Source organism: Nannospalax galili, unplaced genomic scaffold (genome assembly GCF_000622305.1).
Source record: "Nannospalax galili isolate Female #2095 unplaced genomic scaffold, S.galili_v1.0 scaffold899, whole genome shotgun sequence".
NCBI classification, from domain to species: Eukaryota; Metazoa; Chordata; class Mammalia; order Rodentia; family Spalacidae; genus Nannospalax; species Nannospalax galili.
This window is the reverse complement of record NW_008343202.1, coordinates 478,963-498,820: the sequence shown is the minus strand read 5'-3', so window position 1 is coordinate 498,820 and position 19,858 is coordinate 478,963. Positions and strand designations below refer to the sequence as shown.

General features: G+C 43.6%; 1 protein-coding gene across 5 annotated transcripts in view; it reads left to right on the top strand.

Annotated features, from left to right (window-relative positions):
* Rabgef1 (RAB guanine nucleotide exchange factor 1) overlaps positions 1-19,858 on the top strand; it is a 51,711-nt gene that overhangs the window by 5,682 nt on the left and 26,171 nt on the right. For all 5 annotated transcript variants that reach the window (XM_008839144.3, XM_008839142.3, XM_017799655.2 and 2 more), the window contains exons 2-3: positions 10,973-11,158; positions 15,623-15,789. In XM_008839144.3, the coding sequence (XP_008837366.1) occupies positions 10,980-11,158; positions 15,623-15,789 (346 nt within the window). In that variant the 5' untranslated portion in view covers positions 10,973-10,979. The remainder of the gene's footprint in view (positions 1-10,972; positions 11,159-15,622; positions 15,790-19,858) is intronic.

Genomic DNA, 19,858 nt, shown 5'->3' with positions numbered 1-19,858 from the left:
GCTCCTTGAAAGTATTATCTTGTGTTGCTGGACAGTCACAGCTTTGTGCTTTGATTACGTGTGTATAGATGTGTGTAGCTATGTGTAGGTGTGTGTAGATGTGTGTAGATAGAAGAGGCTGACAGGGACATAAGATGGGCTAAGGGGATACCAAAGCACAGTGAAAATTCATCTCCAGAGCAGATTTTGCAATGTTAGCTTCAGCACAGAGCTTGTTAGCTTGAAAAGCCCAGATATGCAATTTATTTTCACCTTCATATCAGGTGAAATATCCAGTAAGCTACTAGGTCTGTACTTTACAAACTGAAAAGTCGCCCTTTCAGGTAATAATAGTTCAGATTAGTAGAATGCCAAAATGGTTAGTGTGGGTCAGGAGACGGTTCTGATTTATCCTTAGTAAACAGTGGGTGGGACTGTCCTGGCCTAAATATAGTTATGTAATGTTGTGGTTCCTTAATTACATTTCCATCAAGCTTTTGACATTGTTTTTTTAAATGTGTCCTGAAAAAATGAGGTGAGCTAGTAACCAAAGCTTAACCACCAGGAGAATGTAAATAGAGATTATAAAAACAGAAACAGGTGTTTAGATCTCCTTTAGAGTTTCAGTTGCTATATAGTAGTGAATGGATAGTGTTGTACTGCTGATGAGATTCAGCTGGAAAGTGCCTGTCCACAAGCTAACTGATGATTCTTCTGCAATACTTTGTTGCTATCTGCCCACAAAGTAGTGTTTTATGACAGTTGTACATTATTGGGGTTGCACATTTCAGTCACATATATATTTATATATTTATTTATATCATATATATTTTGTAGTTCTGGGGATTAAATCCAGCACTTCCTATATGCTAGGCAAGAGTCTGCTTCAGAGCTCCACCCCAACCCTAGGGGTTTTGTTGTTTGATTTTTATTTTTTGGGTTTTTGAGGCAGGATCTCCCTTGTAGCTCCAGCTGGCCTGGAATCTCACAGAGCTCCTCCACCTGCCTCTGCCTCTTGAGTGCTTTTGAGTCAGTTTCACAGAGTAGCCTAGGCTGGCCTTCAACTAGTGACCCTCTTCCTCAGCCTCTGGAGTATTGGGATTACAGGTATATACCACCATGCCTGGCTATTAAGTCCTGTATTAAGTAAACCCCACAAGAACCTGTTTTGTTCTTGAACATATTTGGGGAAAAATGCAGGTTTTTTTTTTTTTTTTTTTTTTTTCAGTTACTCTTAAGAACACTTGTAGGATGTGGGATATTCTACTGAAGAGTTTTTGCCTTAACAGTTAAAAAATTCACACTTATTTCTTGGACTGGGAATGTGCCTTAATTGGTAGAGTACTTGCCTAGAATGCAGGAATCCCTGGATTCCATGCCCAGCACCACCTAAAACTGAGTATTGGGTCACATGTGGGTGATCCTAATACTTTGGAGGTGGAGTCAGGAGGATCAGAAGTTCAAGGTTATTCTTCACTACAAAGGAAGTTTGGGGCCAGCTTGTGGTCCATGAGACTCTGTCTCACCCTCCCCCCCAAAAAAACTACATGTTTTTCAAGCATTCAAATATGTACTCCAAATGTAGTAAATATCATTTATATATCTATATGCATACATAATATCCATGCTTGAGAAATAAATGCAGACTTTTGAAGTTAAGGTTCTTAAATTCTGTCAGAAAATCTAGTCAGCAGGTTAGATTTCAGGTCTAACCTGTCCAGCCCTGAACAGAACCAATCAGGCTCAGCACAGAGATTCTGCCCCTTAGGCAGAGAATACAAGGATTTCAATTTCACTCTTCACTAAATGCCTTAGTTATATTTTGCTTAGCTTTGCAGTTTCCAAATGAACCTGGGCCTTGTGTATGCTGGGCAAGTGTTCTATCACTGAGCTATACCTCCAGACTCCCAGATTGAACTTTTTATATAAGTATGCCAGAGGACATACTGTGAGTTTTATAGAATTTCATAGAGGTCTGGTACTTAGGCCATACTGCTGTTGTGTAGTTCATCTTTCTGTTTTCTTTTTATGATGCTGAGACTCAAACCCAGGGCTTCATTGGTGCTGTTTTTCACTGAACAGTGGCAGTACCTCAAGCTTTTTGATTCACCTGTTTTGTTCCATTTCTCCCCTTCTTTTTAATAAAAATATTTTATTTATTATTTTTATTTCATGTGTATGCGTGTATTGCCTGTGTGTAGGTAAGTGCACCCATGTCATGCAATGCCCGCAGAGGACAGAAGAGGCTCTTTGATCTCCTGGAACTGGAGTTACAGATAGTTGTTAGCTGCCATATGGGTGCTGGGATTTGAACCTGGGTCTTTTGCAAGAACAACCAGTGTTCTTAACCACCGAGCCATCTTTCCAGCTCCCCCCCGCCTTTTGGACTGAGGATATTCAGTTATTCCATTTTTTTGTCTCTAGTAAATTCTTTTTAAAGAATGTGTGTGTGTGTGTGTGTGTGTGTGTGTGTGTGTGTGTGCGCGCGCGCTTGCGGGCTTGTATGTGTGAGTTCATATACATGCCATAGTATGTGCATGGAGATCAGAGGACAGCTTCTAACATATGTGTCCTGGTGTGGAACCCAGGTGGTCAGGCTTTGTGGAAGGCATCTTAACTTCCTGGCCCAACTTTTTTTTTTCCCTTCAAATTTTATTTAATTTGTTGTTTTGGCTGGAGGGTGCACATGTGTGGCACAGCACAAATGTGAAGATTAGAGGACAACTTTTTGGAGTTGGTTCTTTCCTTTCCACCTTTATTTGGGTTCTAGGGATTGAACACAGTCATCAGGCCTGCAAGGCAAGTGTCCTTACCCCCTGATCCATCTTACCCACTAGTTTCTCTAATAACTTCTTCTACATTCTTTTTCTGTTTGTTTGTAGTTACTATTTTTTTTTATTTTTATTTTTTATAGAGAGAGCTTTGCTTATTCAAGCTACCCTTGAATTTTCAATCCTGCCTCAGCCTCCTGAGTGTTGGGGTTGCAGGCTGTGCTGCCACACCTTAGCTTTCTTTTTTCTTTCACCTTCTGTTCTCCTTTTTTAGACAGGGTTTCATGTATCCCAGGCTGACTGCCAACTTGCTATGTAGCTGAGAATGACTTTGAAGTTGTTTTTTTTTTTGTGGTCTTTTGGAGACAGGGTCTCCCTGTAGCCCCAGCTGTCCTGGAACTCACTGTGTAGACCAGGCTGGCCTTGAACTCACAGAGATCCACCTGCCTCTGCCTCCTGAGTGCTGGGATTAAAGGTGTGCGCCACAACGCCCAGCTGAAGTTATTTTTTTTAAATTTAAGATCTTTAAAATTTTAAGTTATATGTGTGTGCCTGTCTGTGGTGTGTACACAAGAATGCAGTGCCCTCAGAGTCCAGAAGAAGGCGTTGGATTCCCCGGAACTGGAGTTACAGCTTTTTTTGGGGAGACAGGGTCTGTCTATGTAGCACTGACTGGCTTGAAACTTGATATGTAGGCTGGACTGGCCTCAAATTTTGAGATCTGTCAGCCTCTGCTTCCTGAGTGTTGGGCTTTAAGGCATGCGCTGCCATGCCCAGCCAGTTTTTGATCTGCCTTATGTGGGTGCTGGGAACCAAACTCTACTCCCAACCCCTGAGCCAACCTCTCCAGCCTGACCTTGAATTTCTGGTTTATGTGGTGGATGGAACCCAGTCTTCTGTGTGCAAAGCAAGCATTCACCAACCGGGTCACATCCCCATTCCCAAGCATTGATTTTATCTGTTTCCAGATCTCTCTGTCCATACCCTGAGTGTCATCACCCTCCCTACCCCACAGCACATCTGTACTCCCCATCTTTTGCAGGAGTCCTCATATGTACTTGGGGAAGGTGACTGCCCAGCAAGCTCTTGCCCATCCATTCCTCCCTTTCCAGAGGGTGTTTCCTAAGCTTGCTGGAGCCTTGCCAGTGTTCTCATCAGGAACATGGGGCTGGCACTGGCTCCTCTGTCACACTCAGAAAAGGGTGGCTTCTCCTGGCTGAGGTCATGAGGAGAGACAGTCTGCTTTCTTTATAGTTGTGGTTTTCCAAGGTGGTTCCCAGCAACATCACCTGGGATCTTGTTAAACTCAAGATTCTCAGACCTCGTGACTCAGAAGTGTGTGTCGGTTACAGCAGAGCTAAAAGTCAGATAGGACTGGGAAAAAAAGAAAAAACCCAAACCCTTCCAAGGTGATAATTGAGGTTTTACAATTCACTGTTACTTCAGGTGGAGAGAAGTCAGTTTTGCTTGGTACTTACTGGGTAGGTTGCCTGTTTGAGTGCTGGCTGCTTCTCTGGTATTGAGAGTGGAGGACCTTGGGCTTGGGACAGCCTTGGGAGTAGCCTGCTCAGACTAGAGCTATCTTTTTGCTCAGGTGAAGAAGGTGTGGTTGAGTACAGCAGGGGACGGGTATGTGGTGCTCACTCCCAAAGAATGCTGCCCTGCTGGCTTGGCTTGAACTACTCTGGACTTGGCTCCCTCCAGCAGAACTCTAAGTCCTGGCCTACTGAGCTGATTATCTTTTGGGAGTGCTTTATCTACCTTGTTAACATTGAAACTCAGACATCTGAGCATGACACATTGCTTTTGGAAGGAATGCATCTAAACCCTGGAAAGCTGTGGTGAAGCCTTTGTATAGATTTGAAACATAAGACAAAAGCAACAACAAAAACTTTTGCCATCTTTAATCCCAGAGGCTGAAGCACATGGATCTCTGACATTGAGACTATCCTGGTCTACATATTGAGTTCCAGGTCAGCTGGGGCTACAGGGAGACCCTGTCTCAAAAAGACAAAAAACAAAACAAACAACCCTGCCCCCCAACAAACAAACAAAACAGATTTGAAACAATATCCTCGGTTACAGAATGGTGCCTTCATTACATAAAATAAGACAGAGAATATCAGTGTTTGAAGAAGTTACTTGGCAATAAATATTAATAATAAGGGCTAGACAGATGGTTTGAGGTTAAGAGTGCTGGCTGCTCTTGGGGCTGGAGAGACGGCTCAGTGGTTAAGAACACTGGTTGTTCTTGCAGAAGACCCAGGTTCAAATCCCAGCATCCACATGGCAGCTAATAACTGTCCAAAACTCCAGTTCCAGGGGATCCCAACAGCCTCTTCTGTCCTCTGTGGGCATTGCACAACATGGGTGCACTTACCTACATGCAGGCAATACACAACATACACATATAGAATAAAAATAATTTAAAAAAAAAGTGCTGGCTGCTCTTGCAGAGGACCCAGGTTGTTTCCAGCATTTCTATCAGGTGGCTCATAACCACCAGTTACTCCGGCTCCAGGGACTCTGATGCCCTCTTCTGGTCTCTTGGGTACTACACTCACATGCATCTTCCCCCCACCCTCCCCCACCCCATACCATATATTTAAAAATAAAAACTTAGGGGCTGGAGAGATGGCTCAGCGGTTAAGAAGACTGACTGCTTTTGAAGAGGACCCGGGTTCAATTCCCAGCAGGAACCATCCTTAACTCCAGTTCCAGGGGAATCCGAAGCTCTCTTTTGACCTCTACAGCATTGCACGACACGGGTGCACTCATGTGCATGCAGGCAATACACTCATACACATAAAATAAAAATAATAAATAAAATTTTTTTAAAAAAAATACCATGAATACTGGTTAACCATTGACTGGCAAAACAGATTTTCTATGCTATGCTTCTGAGACTGTGAAAAGTAGGTTTTCTCACTCTGTAAGTGGGATGGCAGATCGGCATGACCTTTTTCTGAGGCCAGTTTGGAGGTGTGTGTCACTTGAGAAGCTGTTCAGATTTTGCATAGAGCCTGCCCAGGTCCTTGCCCTGCACAGCTGTCAGTCTCAGGCTTCTTATTAGTTTATCTCTAAGTATAATAAAATACCTCATTTTCCACTCTTTTTGCCTATTTGGGTCACAGTTAAGAACTTTTAAAACTAGGTAGACAGTTAAATTTGTGTATTCAAATTTCATTTCCTTCTGGATTTTCCTGCCACTTCTAGGTATAGAAGTCTCATAAACGTGATGTTCTTTCAACTTTCTGCTTCTCTAAAAATTTTAACTCATATCAGGCTTGGTAACTGACACCTATAATTCAAGCACTTGGGAGCTGAGCAGGGAGGGTGGTGCTGGGTCAGTCTGGGCTACATCTTAGTCTGACAAAAATCCTTCACTCCCAGCTGGGTGTGGTGGCGCATGTCTTTAATCCCAGCACTTAGGAGGCTGAGGAAGGTGGGTCTCTATGAGTTCAGGCCAGCTGGGGCTACAGGGACACCTTGTCTCAAAAAAAAAAAAAAGACAAAAAAAAATTCCTTCACTCCCTCTGCCTCCTTCCCCTTTCCCTCTCCTTCTTCCTCCCCTCCATCATTTTGTTTTTGTTTTTGTTTTTTTTTTTGAGACAGGGTCTCATGTAGTCCAAGCTAGCCTTTAACACACTATACTGGAACTCCTGATCCTCTTGGGTCTAGCTCCCAAGTGCTGGATGATAGGCTTGTACCACCATGCCTGTTTGTTTATTTATCTAAGATAGTCTCATGTATCCCAGGCTGACTTTGAACTCTTACAGATCACCTTGACTCGTCTTCCTGAATGCACAAGAAACCTTAACTCTTTAATAGATCTTTAAATTATTCTTGGATATTGCTGGCTGGTTATTCATAACTATTTATTGAAAGTTTCCCTTCCCATCCTTCCTTTAGTATTATTTTTTAGTATAGTATATTAAGATTGATTTGAGAGTCATCTGTCATTCAGTGATTTTTTCAGACCTGCCCCTAAGTTCCTTCTGTTTAACTAGTTTTCAGAAAAAAAAAAATCGGAAAATTAATTTAGAAAAAAAAAGTCCTGTTTATCATTGCTGATGAAATTTGGAACTTAAACATTTTGGAACCTGTGTCATTTTTATAGTATTTTATGTGTATTTCATAGTGGATCATAGTATGTCTTCCCATTTATAGCCTTATCATTAAAACCTTTATCTCTCCTTTTTTCTTTTGTAGCCCAGGTTGGTCTCAAACATAGAATCCTCCTGCCTCAGCCTCCCCAGTGCCAAGATTATAGGTGTGTGCGTAAGATAATGCGCAACGTACATATTTCTCTATATACTTATATATCTATATCTATATATATTAGTAATTTTTTCCTTTTTTGTCTTTTTGAGACAGGGTCTCCCTGTAGCCCCAGCTGTCCTGGAACTCACTATGTAGATCAGGCTGGCCTTGAACTCACAGAAATCCACCTCCCTCTGCCTCCTGAGTGCTGGGATTAAAGGCATGTGCAACCATGCCCAGCCCAATTTTTTCCTTTTTAATAGTTATTTATGGCAGGGGTGTACCTGCCACAGTGTGCATGTAGAGGTCAGAGGACAGCTTGCAAGAGTTGGTTCTCTCCTTCTACTCTGTGGGTTTTGGGAATCAAACTCAGGTTGTTAGGCTTGGTGGCAAGCACCTTTACTTGCTGAGTCACCTTGTTGGCCCTTATATCAATATTTTACGTAGCTTACATTAACCTACCTTGAACTTGTACAGATCATCTTGCCTCATCTTCCTGTTGACCCTCCTTCCATCCCATTTCGTCTTTCTTATTTGTGTGAACCTGTGGATGGCAGAAGTAGGCCTTAGTTCCCCTGGAGCTGGAGTTACAGGTGGTTGTGAGCCACCTTACTTGGGTGTTGGGAACTAAACCCAGGTCCTCTGCAAGAGTAGCCAGTGCTCTGACTGCTCTTCCAGAGGACCCGGGTTCGATTCCCAGCACCCACATGGTGGCCACGAACTGCCCTTAACTCCTCCACAGCATTGCACAACGGGCGCACTCACATACGTACAGGCAATACACATACACATAAAATAAAAATAATAAATAAAATAATTTTTTTAAAAAAAGAGTAGCTAGTGCTCTTAATCACTGAGCCATCTCTCTATCTCCTCAGATAACCTTTTCATTAAAATATTTCCTAGTGGGCTGGAGAGATGGCTCAGCAGTTAAGAGCACTAGCTGCTCTTGCTGAAGACCTGGGTTTGGTTCTCAGCACTGACATGGTTGCTAGCAACCCTCTGTAACTCCAGTTCTATGGAATCCGATGCTCTCTGGCTTCTATGGGCATTGCATGACATGGGTGTACTTACATCCATACAGGCAAAACACTCATACACATAAAATAAAAATAATAATTAAAAATCTTGCCACCGGTCATGGTGGTATAGGCCTTTAATCCCAGCACTCAGGAGGCAGAGGCAGGCAGATCCTCTGAGTTCAAGGCCAGCCTGGTCTACAGACTGAGTTCCAGGCAGCTGGAGCTACAGGGAGATCCTGTCTCAAAAAGACCAAAAAAAAAAACCAAAAAACCAACAACAAAAAAAAAACCTTAAAATATTCCCTAGGTGTTTTTACAGATTGGTATTATGAACAAAATTTTTGTACTTCATTATATATTGCTATTCAGAGACTAAGAGTTGCATAGATTTCACATTCACATATTTGGTTGGTTTCTCAAACATGAATTCATGAAGTTAGGAGTTTTTGCCCCTCCCCCCGAAGCTGAGGACTGAACCCAGGGACTTGTGCTTGCTAGGCAAGCACTCTGCCACTGAGCTAAATCATGGCCTCTTTCTGGTCTTTTTGAGACAGGGTCTCCCTGTAGCCCCAGCTGGCCTGGAACTCACTGTGTAAACCAGGCTGGCCTTGAATTCAGAGCGATCTGCCTGCCTCTGCCTCCTGAGTGCTGAGATCAAAGGCGTGGTGTGCACCACCATGTCTGGCAGTTTTTAAAATTTAAAATTTAGCAGTTTAAAAATTAGTTCTTCAGTATTAATGTTTTTCCATTCAGGTTTTTAGCCATATACCTCCCATGTTAGGCAGTAAGATCCACAAGGACTTTGTCTGAGCACCACCAGATCAGTATGTAGTATTTGTTGAGTGAAGAATGAATAAACACTCTAAGGAGATTTAGTTCTGTGTGGTAGCTCACATCTGTAATGCCCTGGAGGCTTGAGGAAGGAGAGTTGCTCTGAGCTTGAGGGGTCTCAGTTGGGACCGTGTCTCAAAAAACCAAAACAGTGAAAAAGCAGCTCTCAGACTGTTGGCTACACTGTTTGACATTCCACTTAGAATGTGCAGGACCTGTAGTTGCTCTGCCCCCCTCCACCATTTGGTTGTGCCAGTATTGATTTTACTCACTGTAACAGGTGGGATGATGTCTCATGCTGGTGGGGTTTTCTATCTGTTTATTTTCCTTTTGGTGGTGCTGCAGATCAAACCCAGGACCTTGAGCATGTTATTGCTCAAATGGCTGAGGATGTTGAGCGGCATCCAACTCAGTGTTTGCTGCCCAGGTTGTCAAGGACAGCGAAGGATTGGAACTTTTGCCCTGTTTACTCACCGCAAGTGAACTGCCATAGTTGATGGATACTGGCTGAAGACCTGAGGCTCCTGTATGGGGAACAAAGGGCCTTACTGTCCTTACCTGTCCACAGGAAGTCAGCTGAATGGGCTTTATGTCACAGGGAGTACCTTTGTCCTACAAGAGCTGTGCAGGCAGAGTCACAGCTAAGGAATCCCAAGACTAGGGAACCCAGATCTCGCAACTCACCAGACTGTTGACTGGGAGGGAGGGTTACAGTGTGCTTAACTGCACTGCACAGTAAACACTTGAACCCCTGCTCTGGAAAGAGCACCTTTATCTTTTTACATTTTGTTCATTTTGTATATATGTGTGCAGGTGCCCAAACACCATAGCTCATGTGTTAGGGTCAGGCAACAGCCTGTGAGAGTCAGTTCTCTCCTGCCATATGGGTCCTGGGGGATCAAACTTAGGTTGTCAGACTTGGCAGCAATTGTTTCGCTTGCTGAACCATCTCACTCAACTGAGAATCTTTGTCTTACAAGGATGCTTGAGGCACAAAAGTTCATAGTAAAGGCCTGTCCTGAAGAAATGTAGGATGACAGTGCATGTGCTTTGTTTTTGGGTTGTTTCTTTTTTTGAAACATGGTCTCACTATGTAGCTCAAGCTGGCTGGAACTCACTGTGTAGTCCAGGATGTCCTTGAACTCACAGTCCTCCTGCTTCAGCCTCTTGAGTGTTGTGATTGCAGACGTGTGCCACCAAGCCTGGCACTAGTGTATGTATTTCTTTGATAAAGTGTTCAAGTCTTTTGCTCATTAAAAAAATATGATTTATGTGTATGAGCGTTTTTTTGCTTGCAAATGTCCACAGAGGCCAGAGGCCTCAGGTTGCTTGGAACTGGAGTTAGAGTAGGATGTGAACTGCCATGTGGGTGCTGAGAACCAAACTTGAGTCCTCTGCAAGAGCAGCAGGTGTTCTTAACCACCGAGCTATCTCTCTTGTCCTCTTTTGCTCATTAGTATTTTTTTTCTTTTCAGTGCAGGGGATTGGACCCAGGGCTTTGTGCATGCTAGGTGTGTGCTTTACATCCCTAGCTCTCCTTTTTCTTCTTTTAAAAAATTTATTTGTGTGTGTGCGCAGGTGTGCATGTGCCACAGCATGTGAGGACAAATTTTTTTTTTTTGCTTTTATTTTCTGTGCTTTTGGTATATATTCAAGAAGTCCCCTGCCAGTGTCAGGAAGCTTTTGTTCTGTACTTTCTTGAGTTTGTTTTAGGCTTGCATCTCCAATCCAGTATTAGTCTCTTCTTAAGGTGCTGTGTGTATTTTGAGCATCAAGTATGAAGACTTTATTTTTTTGTCTTTTTGAGACAGAGTTTCCCTGTAGCTCCAGCTGGTCTGGAACTTGCTATGTTGACCAGGCTGGCCTCAAACTCACAGAGATCCGCCTGCCTCTGCTGGGACTAAAGGTGTGCGCCACCACGCCCTGCAGTGTTTTTTTAACGGGCTGTGTTGAACCTTCCTGTTTGCCCTACCTTTTTCCCTCATTTCTTTCTCCCTTTATGGTTCAAAGGTCATGGACTTATTTGTATTTTGCTTCTTAAGTGCTGTGTTTTAGTAGCATGGTAGTGAATTACTTTTCAAGGCTTTCTCATTCCTTGTTTACCAGGACGAAGATGAGTCTGAAGTCCGAGCGCCGAGGGATTCATGTGGATCAATCTGAGCTGCTTTGCAAGAAAGGATGCGGTTACTATGGCAACCCTGCCTGGCAGGGCTTCTGCTCCAAGTGCTGGAGGGAGGAGTATCAAAAGGCCCGGCAGCGGCAGATTCAAGAGGACTGGGAGCTGGCAGAACGGTAAGAAGACCTCACCTGCCAGGCTGAGATGGGGTATAGTTGATAGCCAGGTGCATGGTCCTTCCTGCTCATTGCTTAGAGAGTTGTAAGCAGGTCAACTTGTCCTAAGAGGATTTTTTTTTTCTTCTCAGTCAACATTTAATGAATCACTTTAATGACCTCTTCTGTCTTTGCTTATCTTATATTCGAGGTGTGTTTGTCTTGGAGATGAGCCTATTTCATGCTGAAACGCTAAACATGGTTGTACAAGTGATGCATTGAGCATTGGGCTGGGCACATGGCTCTAAGTATTGCTTCCCTCATTCTTTTAACATACCCAGCATTGCAGATTTGCAGCACAGTGATAAAACACACAGTGATAATGGACATCTGCTAAATTGTGTGTGGTCCTTGCATTGTAGACATTTAACTTTTTTTTTTTTGGTCTTTTTGAGACAGGGTCTACTTGTAGCCCTGCCTGGCCTGGATTCGCTATGGAGACCAGACTGGCCTCCAGAGATCCGCCTGCCTCGGCCTCCTGAATGCTGGGAATAAAGGCGTGCGCCACCACGCCTGGCGACATTTAACTTTTAAAATGGGGTTAGTTCAAAGTAGTTGTGTTATCTACAAATACAATTATTAAAATAAAAAAATGAAAGGACTGGCAAGCACAGGGCTAATAAATTGCAGGAGCAAAGTTGATCCTTTGCCAGAGTGTCCTTTGCCAGAGTGTACTGTGACCCTATCTCTGCAGAAGGTTAGAATTGGCAGCTTGAACTGGTTTTCTGTCTTAGCTGGTATTTTTTCAATGCCTGTGCTGTCCACATCTGCAGAGAGCTCAGAGAATTATGGTATATACTCTGTTTTCATAGCCCTGACAGGAGAAGATCCAGGCACAGCATCAGAATTTCCTCAGGCTTCCTGTGGTACTCAGCACTTGACCTTGTTACAAAGGAAGAGGCCACTAGGAATTGGTTTCCTTGCCTTTCTCCTGTTTCCCAGCAACCTAAGGCTTCACACATATTAAGTAGGTGCTCTACCACTGAGCCAGCCCCTAGCCTCTCACTGCAGGAATCTAGGCAGGTGCTGTATCACTGAATCACATTTCTAGCCATTACTGTTATATTACTATTTTAGAGAAAGATGTGTTAGTACTCCAACCTTGACCAGCACCTTCATCTGTGATTTTTGTTTCTCTTTCTTACCTGCTTCCATTCTGACATCACGTCACATCCTGCAGAGGTATTTCTCATATTTGAACAGGCTTCAGAATCAATTACCCAGTAAGCTGAATAATGGCTGGATCTCAGCCTTGGAGTCTCAGTTTTAGTAGGTTGGGCATGAGACCAGAGGGTTTGCATTTATAACAGTGTCTTAGGTGATGGTGCTGCTGTGCTGCTGCTATCTGGAGCTCACACTTTGTGCACATTTATTCTATAGATAGCACTTGAGGTTTATATAGACACTCCGGGTCTAGCTGACATTCCAGGTCTAACTGACACTTCAGGTCTTCCTTTTATTTACTCTTCTCCCCACTCCCAGAATTTTCCCTTAGCCTGGTTCCTGTGTTAGTTAATGTCATCCTTTTTATCTAGTCTGCTGAAAACACTTGCACCCAGTCTTCACTTCTTCACTTCCTTGCTGCCTTCAACAGCTTGACTGAGCTCACTTTTTCTTGCTCAGAGATTTCCTTTTTTTCTTCTCATTTTTCTATTTCCTGTCTCTGTCTGTCTCTCTGTCTCTGTCTCTCTGTCTCTGTCTCTCTGTCTCTGTCTCTGTCTCTCTGTCTCTGTCTCTCTCTCTCTCTCTCTCTGTACGTGCGTGCACACACGTGTATCTGGCATCCCAAGGTTTGTCTGGAATCATTCTCCTTTGCTCTTCCACCTTATTCATTGAGGCAGGGTCTCTCAGTCAAATCCAGAGTCCATAAATATGACTTGTCTCCCTAGCCAGCTTGCTCTGGGAATCACCTGTCTCTGCCTTCTGAGGCTGGAATCACAAAAAAGTAGATATGGGCTACCACACCCACCCAGCATTTATGTGGATTTCTGGAGTTCCAAACTTTGGTTTTCATGCTTATATAGTAAGTGCTTTAACAACTAAGCCACCTCCTCAACCCTCAGAAAAGCCTTTTTTTCTCCCTCCCTCCCTCCCTCCCTCCCTCCCTCCCTCAGCTGTAATTTGGAGCCTCAGCCCCTTTTTTTTTTTTGAGACAGGGTCACCGTGTACCTCCAGCTGACCTGACCTAGCTATGTAGACTAGGATTGCCTCAATCTCACAGAGCTCTGCCTGTCTCTGCCTTCCCACAGTGCTGGGATTAAAAGCATGTGCCTTCATGCCTGGCTTCAGAAAAGTCTTCTTGATTTCAATTTTTTCTAGTCCTAGTTTCCTATTTTATTTCACTTAGAGTTTTTTTTTGGGGGGGGTCTTTTTTTGAGACAGGGTCTTCCTGTAGCCCCAGCTGTCCTGGAACTCACTATGTGGACCAGGCTGGCTTTGAACTCACAGAGATCTGCCTGCCTCCACCTCCCAAGTGCTGGATAGAGTTTTGTGATACATTCTTATATTTTGTATGTGTTTCTGGAAATTGAACCCAGGGCCCCATGCATGCTCAATCTTCCCTTAATTATTGTCTCTGAAATCTCCCTCAAATTTTTATACAGCTCCCTGCATTATATTTTAAAGCACAAGGCTGAACATGGTAGATTCTTGGGTTTATAATCTTTCTGGGTTCCCTGTGACACAGTGAGTTTTAGAATTAGTGAGCTATCGTCACGGTTTCTTAACCATCTAGAAACTTCCTGGACTTCTAGCACCAAAGTTGATCCCATCATCAGTGAGCCTTCTGCCTCTGTCTCACAAGTGCTGGGATTACAGACATGAGCCTCTGCAGGAAGCCACATTTCATGTCTGTTGTTTTCTCTTCGATATCTTCTCTCTTAGAGCCCTAGTCACCACCTGCCCAATGTTACCATGGCGGTGTTTCACAGGTCTTCCTGCTGAGGGAGTTGTTCTGTCCAGTGTTCTCATAGCACTTGGTTTTTTTACCCTGCTGTAGGAACTATAGGATGGGGATGATCCATGTAGCTCTATATTTCAACCTTGACTTGTTACGGAAAAGAGTTGGACCTTCTTTCTCAATTTTCTTTCAGTGCTGGTGATTGAACCCAGGCTTTGTATGTGCTAGGCAGGTGATTTGCCTCTGAGCTACAGCTCCAAGCCAGTCTTTTTTTATTTACTGATTTATTTTGATTTGTGTGTGTGTGCACGCGTGCCTGTCTATGTGTCTGTGTCTGTGTCTGCAGAGGCCAAAAGTGGGCATTGGGTCCCCTGGAGCCAGAGTTACAGGTGGTTGTGAGCCACCTGAAGTGGGTGCTAGGAATCAAATTTGGGTCCTCTGCAAGAGCAGCAAGTGCTTTTAACTGCTGAACCTTCTCCTCAGCCCATTTATTTATTTTTAATGTGGTGTATATTTTTTTTTAACTAAAAGGAATTATATTTACTTTTATGTCTGCGGAAGTCAAGAGGATAGTGTGGGATTCAAGAGGACAGTTTGCAGGAGTTGGTTCTAAGGATTGAACTCAGGTAATCAGGCTTGGTAGCTCAGTGCCTTTACCTGCTGAGCCATCTTATTTGCCTTTAATGGCATTAAAGGCTCTTTCTCTGTATCCTAGACTGGCTTCAAAACTTACTATGTCATAGAGAATGACCTTAAATTTCTTTTCCTCCTGTTTCTACCTCCCAATTATAGGCATGTGACACCAATGCTGGGCTTATGTGGTGCTGGGAATTGGAATGTAGGGCATTGCTCATGCTTGGCAAGTGTTCTACCAACTGAGCTACATCTTGGGCCTTCTTTTTTAATATGGTACTTTGAGGCAGTGTCTTAACTCTGTAACTCAGGCTGACCTCCAACTCAATAATTCTCCTGCTTTAGCCTCCCAAATGCTGAGATTATTGATGTGAACCATGATTTTTTTTCCTCTTTTTAAATAAGAAAGTTTGTGTTTGTGTGTGTGTGTGTGTGTGTATGTGTATGTGTATATGTGTGTTTCTCTGTGTGTGGGTACCCATGGAGGCCAGAAGAAGGTATTGGATCCCTTGGAACTGGAGTTATAGGTGTTGTGAACTGCCTGGTGTGGTTGCCAGGAACTGAACACTGAACACTGAACTTGGGTCCTTTGGAACAATAGCAGGTGCTTTTAACCACTGCACCATCTTTCTAGCCCCTTTACTTTTCTTTTCTTTTCTTTTTTTTTTTTCCACTACTAGGAACCGAATCCATCCAAATGAAACTTATAACAGAGTTATAAGAGTAGAGCTTCGTCCTGTAGCTATCTACCAGAGTTCTTCAACCTACCGGGTATATTTACCTTCTAGTTATGAAATTTTCAGGTCCTTCTCAGTTATTTGAACAAAAACTTTTAGATTCCGGAGAAGCTTGGAGAGAATGCAGATCATTCCTAATCCTCTCCTGAATTTCAGACTTCAGCGGGAGGAGGACGAGGCTTTTGCCAGCAGTCAGAGCAGCCAAGGGGCCCAATCACTCACATTCTCCAAGTTCGAAGAAAAGAAAACCAATGAGAAGACCCGGAAGGTCACCACAGTGAAAAAATTCTTCAGTGCCTCTTCCAGGGTTGGATCAAAGAAGGGTAATTTTCTGATCATTTTTTTCTTTCATGCTTAAATAAGATACAGGATAGCTCTCTAAAACATGTGAACTCAGCTTTCTGATTTCTGTAAGCCATTTTGAAAAAATCATATGTATGCTTGTGTGTCTGCATGTGGGTTTGTGCATGTGTGAGTGAGTTCAATGGAAAAGTTTTCTCTCTCAGCTTGAGAGTTTGTAACATAAGGTAGTATACATAGAAAAGATAGGAAAAGGGCTCTTGGGGGGATTAAAGTACCTCAGGTATTTTCTTATGCATGAATTTATGTGTGTATGACCTTATACATCTACTTTGTGTGTGTGTGTGTGGAGGTCAAAGCTTGACACCAGGCGTCGTCTTCAATTGCTCTCCACCTTTTATTTGATGCAGAGTCTCTTCTTGAACCTAGAGCTTGCTGATTTGCCTAGACTGACTCGCCAGTGAGTCCCAGGGGTCCTCCTGTCTCCATACCCCCAGCACTGGAATTATAGGCATGTGTACCACGCCCAGCTTTTACATGAATTCTGGATTGAACTGAGGTCCCCATTCTAGTGTAGCAAAGTACTTTACTAAGTCATCTTTGTATCTCCTTTCTCTACTTCTTAAAATGTTATATAAGGAGAGATGGATCAGTGGATAAGAGTGCTTGCTGCTCTTCTGGAGGACCCAAGTTCAGTTCCCAGCACCCACAATGAGTTGCTTGTGACTTCTGCTCCAGGGGATCCAGTACCCTCTTCTGGCCTCTACAGGCACTGTACTCACATACATATACCCACCCACCCACATACACATAATTTAAAATAAAAATAATTTGAATGTTATATAAAAAGATTGTCACCCCTTTAATCCCAGCACTTGAGAGGCAGAGGTAGGTAGATCTCTGTAAGATCAAGGCCCACCTGGCCTCCATAGGGAGTTCCAGCCCAGCTGTAGCTACAGGGAAACCCTGTCTCAAAAAGACCAAAAGAAAGAAAGAAAAAGATTATCATTAAATACAGTTATTCTATTGGTAAGTAAACAGGCTAGTTGAAGTGATCTAGAGCCAGGCAGGAAAGACTGGTTATGACTAAGTCTCTTGGCCTTGATGTTGGTGCTCAGTCCTTTGGCAGTGAGTCTGAAATGGTGAGAGCCTGGGAGTCAGCACTGATGCCAGAGGAGGAGAACTGTCTTCTCAGAGGCCCTCTGTACTCCTCCACTTCACCCCAGGGTCATTTGGTCTGCCTAAAAGCAGAGTGAGCAGTACAAGCCCCTTTAATACCCTTTCTGGCCTTCCAGATAGAATGGCTATTGCTGTTTTCTTCTGTTGAGGAAATGTTGCTTATAGCCCCAATGCAGCACTGCTTAGAAATGCATATGTTTAGCTGTGCAGATTGTAGCCCCAGCTACCTAGGTGGCTGAGGCAGGAGAGTTGCTTATGCTCAGAATTCTAGGCCAGCCTGGGCAACATAGACCCACAACATAGACTCAGTCTCAAAAAACACCTGCATCATCAGCAACAAAAGAAAGGGTCCCCTTTTTTTTGGTCTTTTTGAGACAGGGTCTCCCTGTAGCCCCAGCTGTCCTGGAACTCACTATGTAGACCAGGCTGGCCTTGAACTCACAGAGATCTGCCTGCTTCTGCCTCCCAAGTGCTGGCTCACTTTTAAGTAATCTTTTTATCCATACAGTTAATTTGGAGGTGTTTCCTGACTGGCTTCCATGTGTGGTACTTTTCTCTCTACTGAAGAAGCAGTCAGTGCTGGGGAGATGGGTCACACTGTGAAACACTGGCCTTGCAAGCACAAGGACCGAATTTGGATCCCAGAACCCATGTGAAAAGCCAGGTGTAGTGCTATTCGCTTGTAATCCCAGCAATGGAGGATGGAGACAGGAGGATCCCTGGAAGCCTACTGGATGCCAGTCTAGCCTAGTTGAAGTTTCAGGCCAATGAGAGACCTTGAATCAAACAAAAGTGTAAGATGACTAAAGAATGACACCCAAGGTTGTCCTCTGACCTCCACATGTTTGTATGCATATATCCCCATGAACCCTCATAACATGTACACTCATTGGAGAGCACATCAATACACAGGCATGCATGGAAACACACACAAAGGGGAATAATCAGTACCTGCTAGTGATAAAGTATTTGACCCACTTTTTTATTCATCAGCAGGGAGTGTAGTAGGGGTTAAAAGCACAGGCTTTGGAGTCACTGCTATTTGAATCCCAACTCTGCTGTTTTTTAGCTATGTGACCCTGAACCACCTGATCTCTGAGCCCTTTACTGGGAGACAGGTAATGCTTATCAGAGATGTGTGATGGGTACTAGATGAGCTCATGTGTGTAAAGAGCTTAGTGTGGTACCCCACACCAAGAGCCTCTGGCAACTCTCGCTGTTTTAGCACAGTGCCCCCCAGCAAACACCTCCAGCAGCTCTGGCTGTGTTAAAAGTCCAGGTTGCTTTCCTGGTTGTGTAACCTGAACTGGAAAGGAGCACACTGCATTGCTAAGGCTATTCATTCCTGTTTTCCTAAATTCCTTTTCCTGCTTTTGGGAAGCATTTTATGAATTTATGATATATATTGAAGTGGCTATATTATAACAGGTGAAAGAATAAAATAATAAAATCATGTATTTGAAATGCCTCTTAAAAAACTGATGGCCTGGGAGTTGAAGAGATGACCCAGTGCTTAAGAGTGCTTATTGTGGGCTGGAGAGATAGCTCAGCAGTTAAGAGCACTGACTGTTCTTGCAGAGGACTCCCTCTTCTGACTTCTGTGGACACTGTATACATTTGGTGCATATGCATACAGACAGAATACTCGTACACTTAAAAATTTTAAAGTGTAAGGCTGGGCGTGGTGGTGCACACCTTTAGTCCCAGCATTCTGGAGGCAGAGGCAGGTGGATCTCTGTGAATTCAAGGCCAGCCTGGTTTACATAGTGAGTTCCAGGACAGCTGGTGCTACAGGGAGACCCTGTCTCAAAAAGACTCCCCCCCCCCAAAAAAACAGTGTGAAATCCATAAAGTTGGAATGATTTACTTAAGGCTGGATGATGAATTGCTGTATTACACCTTCATTCCCTAACTCTTATTTACTTATCTAAATTTTTTTTTTTAATTTTATGTGTATGAGTATATTGCCTGCGTGTAAGTGCACTCGTGTTGTGCAATGCCCATGGAGGTCAGAAGAGGGCATCAGAGTCCCCTGGAACTAGAACTACAAACAGTTGTTAGCAGCCATGTGGATGCTGGGAACCGAATCTGGATCCTCTGCAAGAGTAGCCAGTGCTCTTCATCACTGAGCCATCTCTCCAGCCCTACAAACGTAATTTTATAAATTAAGCCAGGGTGCACACCTTTAATCCCAGCATTAGGGAGGCAGAGGCAGCAGATCTCTGCGAGCTTGAGGACACCCTGGCCTACATAGTTTTAGGATAGCCAGGGCTGAAGGGAGACCCTGTCTCGAATGAACAAATGAATGACTGAATGAAGATGCTTGACGGAGTCTTGAGGTTCTGAGTACTAGAGAGCCATTTAGGAATTCTGTAACCATAGCAGCAACTCTGGTAGAATCTTTGGGAATGTTAGTTGAGGGGTGATGAGTGCCTCCCTTGGGCAAGTGCCTCTCTTGTCATTTGACTTGTCAGTGCTTTTTTAGCTCTAGGCATATTGTCACCAGTAGCGAGTTTTACATTTTTCTTTTGTTTCTGTCTTTTTTTACCTTTATTTTTTTCTTCCTAATACCAGGAATTAAACCTGGGGCCTCATGAATGCTAGGCAAGTGCTCTCCCACTGAGCTGAGTTCTTACTCCTTGGTTTTTCCAGATAGGGTTATGCTTTGAGCCTCAGGCTGGCCTGGAATTCACTGTGTAGCTTGGGCTCACTCAGTTTTCCTGCCTCCTGAGTGCTGGGATAACAGGTGTGCACCACAGTACTTGGTTTCTTCTCTTAAAAAAAACAATTTTTTTTTTGGTCTTTTTGAGACAGGGTCTCTGTATAGCCTCAGCTTCCCTGGAACTTGCGATGGAGACCAGGCTGGCTAGCTTTGATCTTGCCTCTGTGTCCTGAGTGGTGGGATTAAAGACC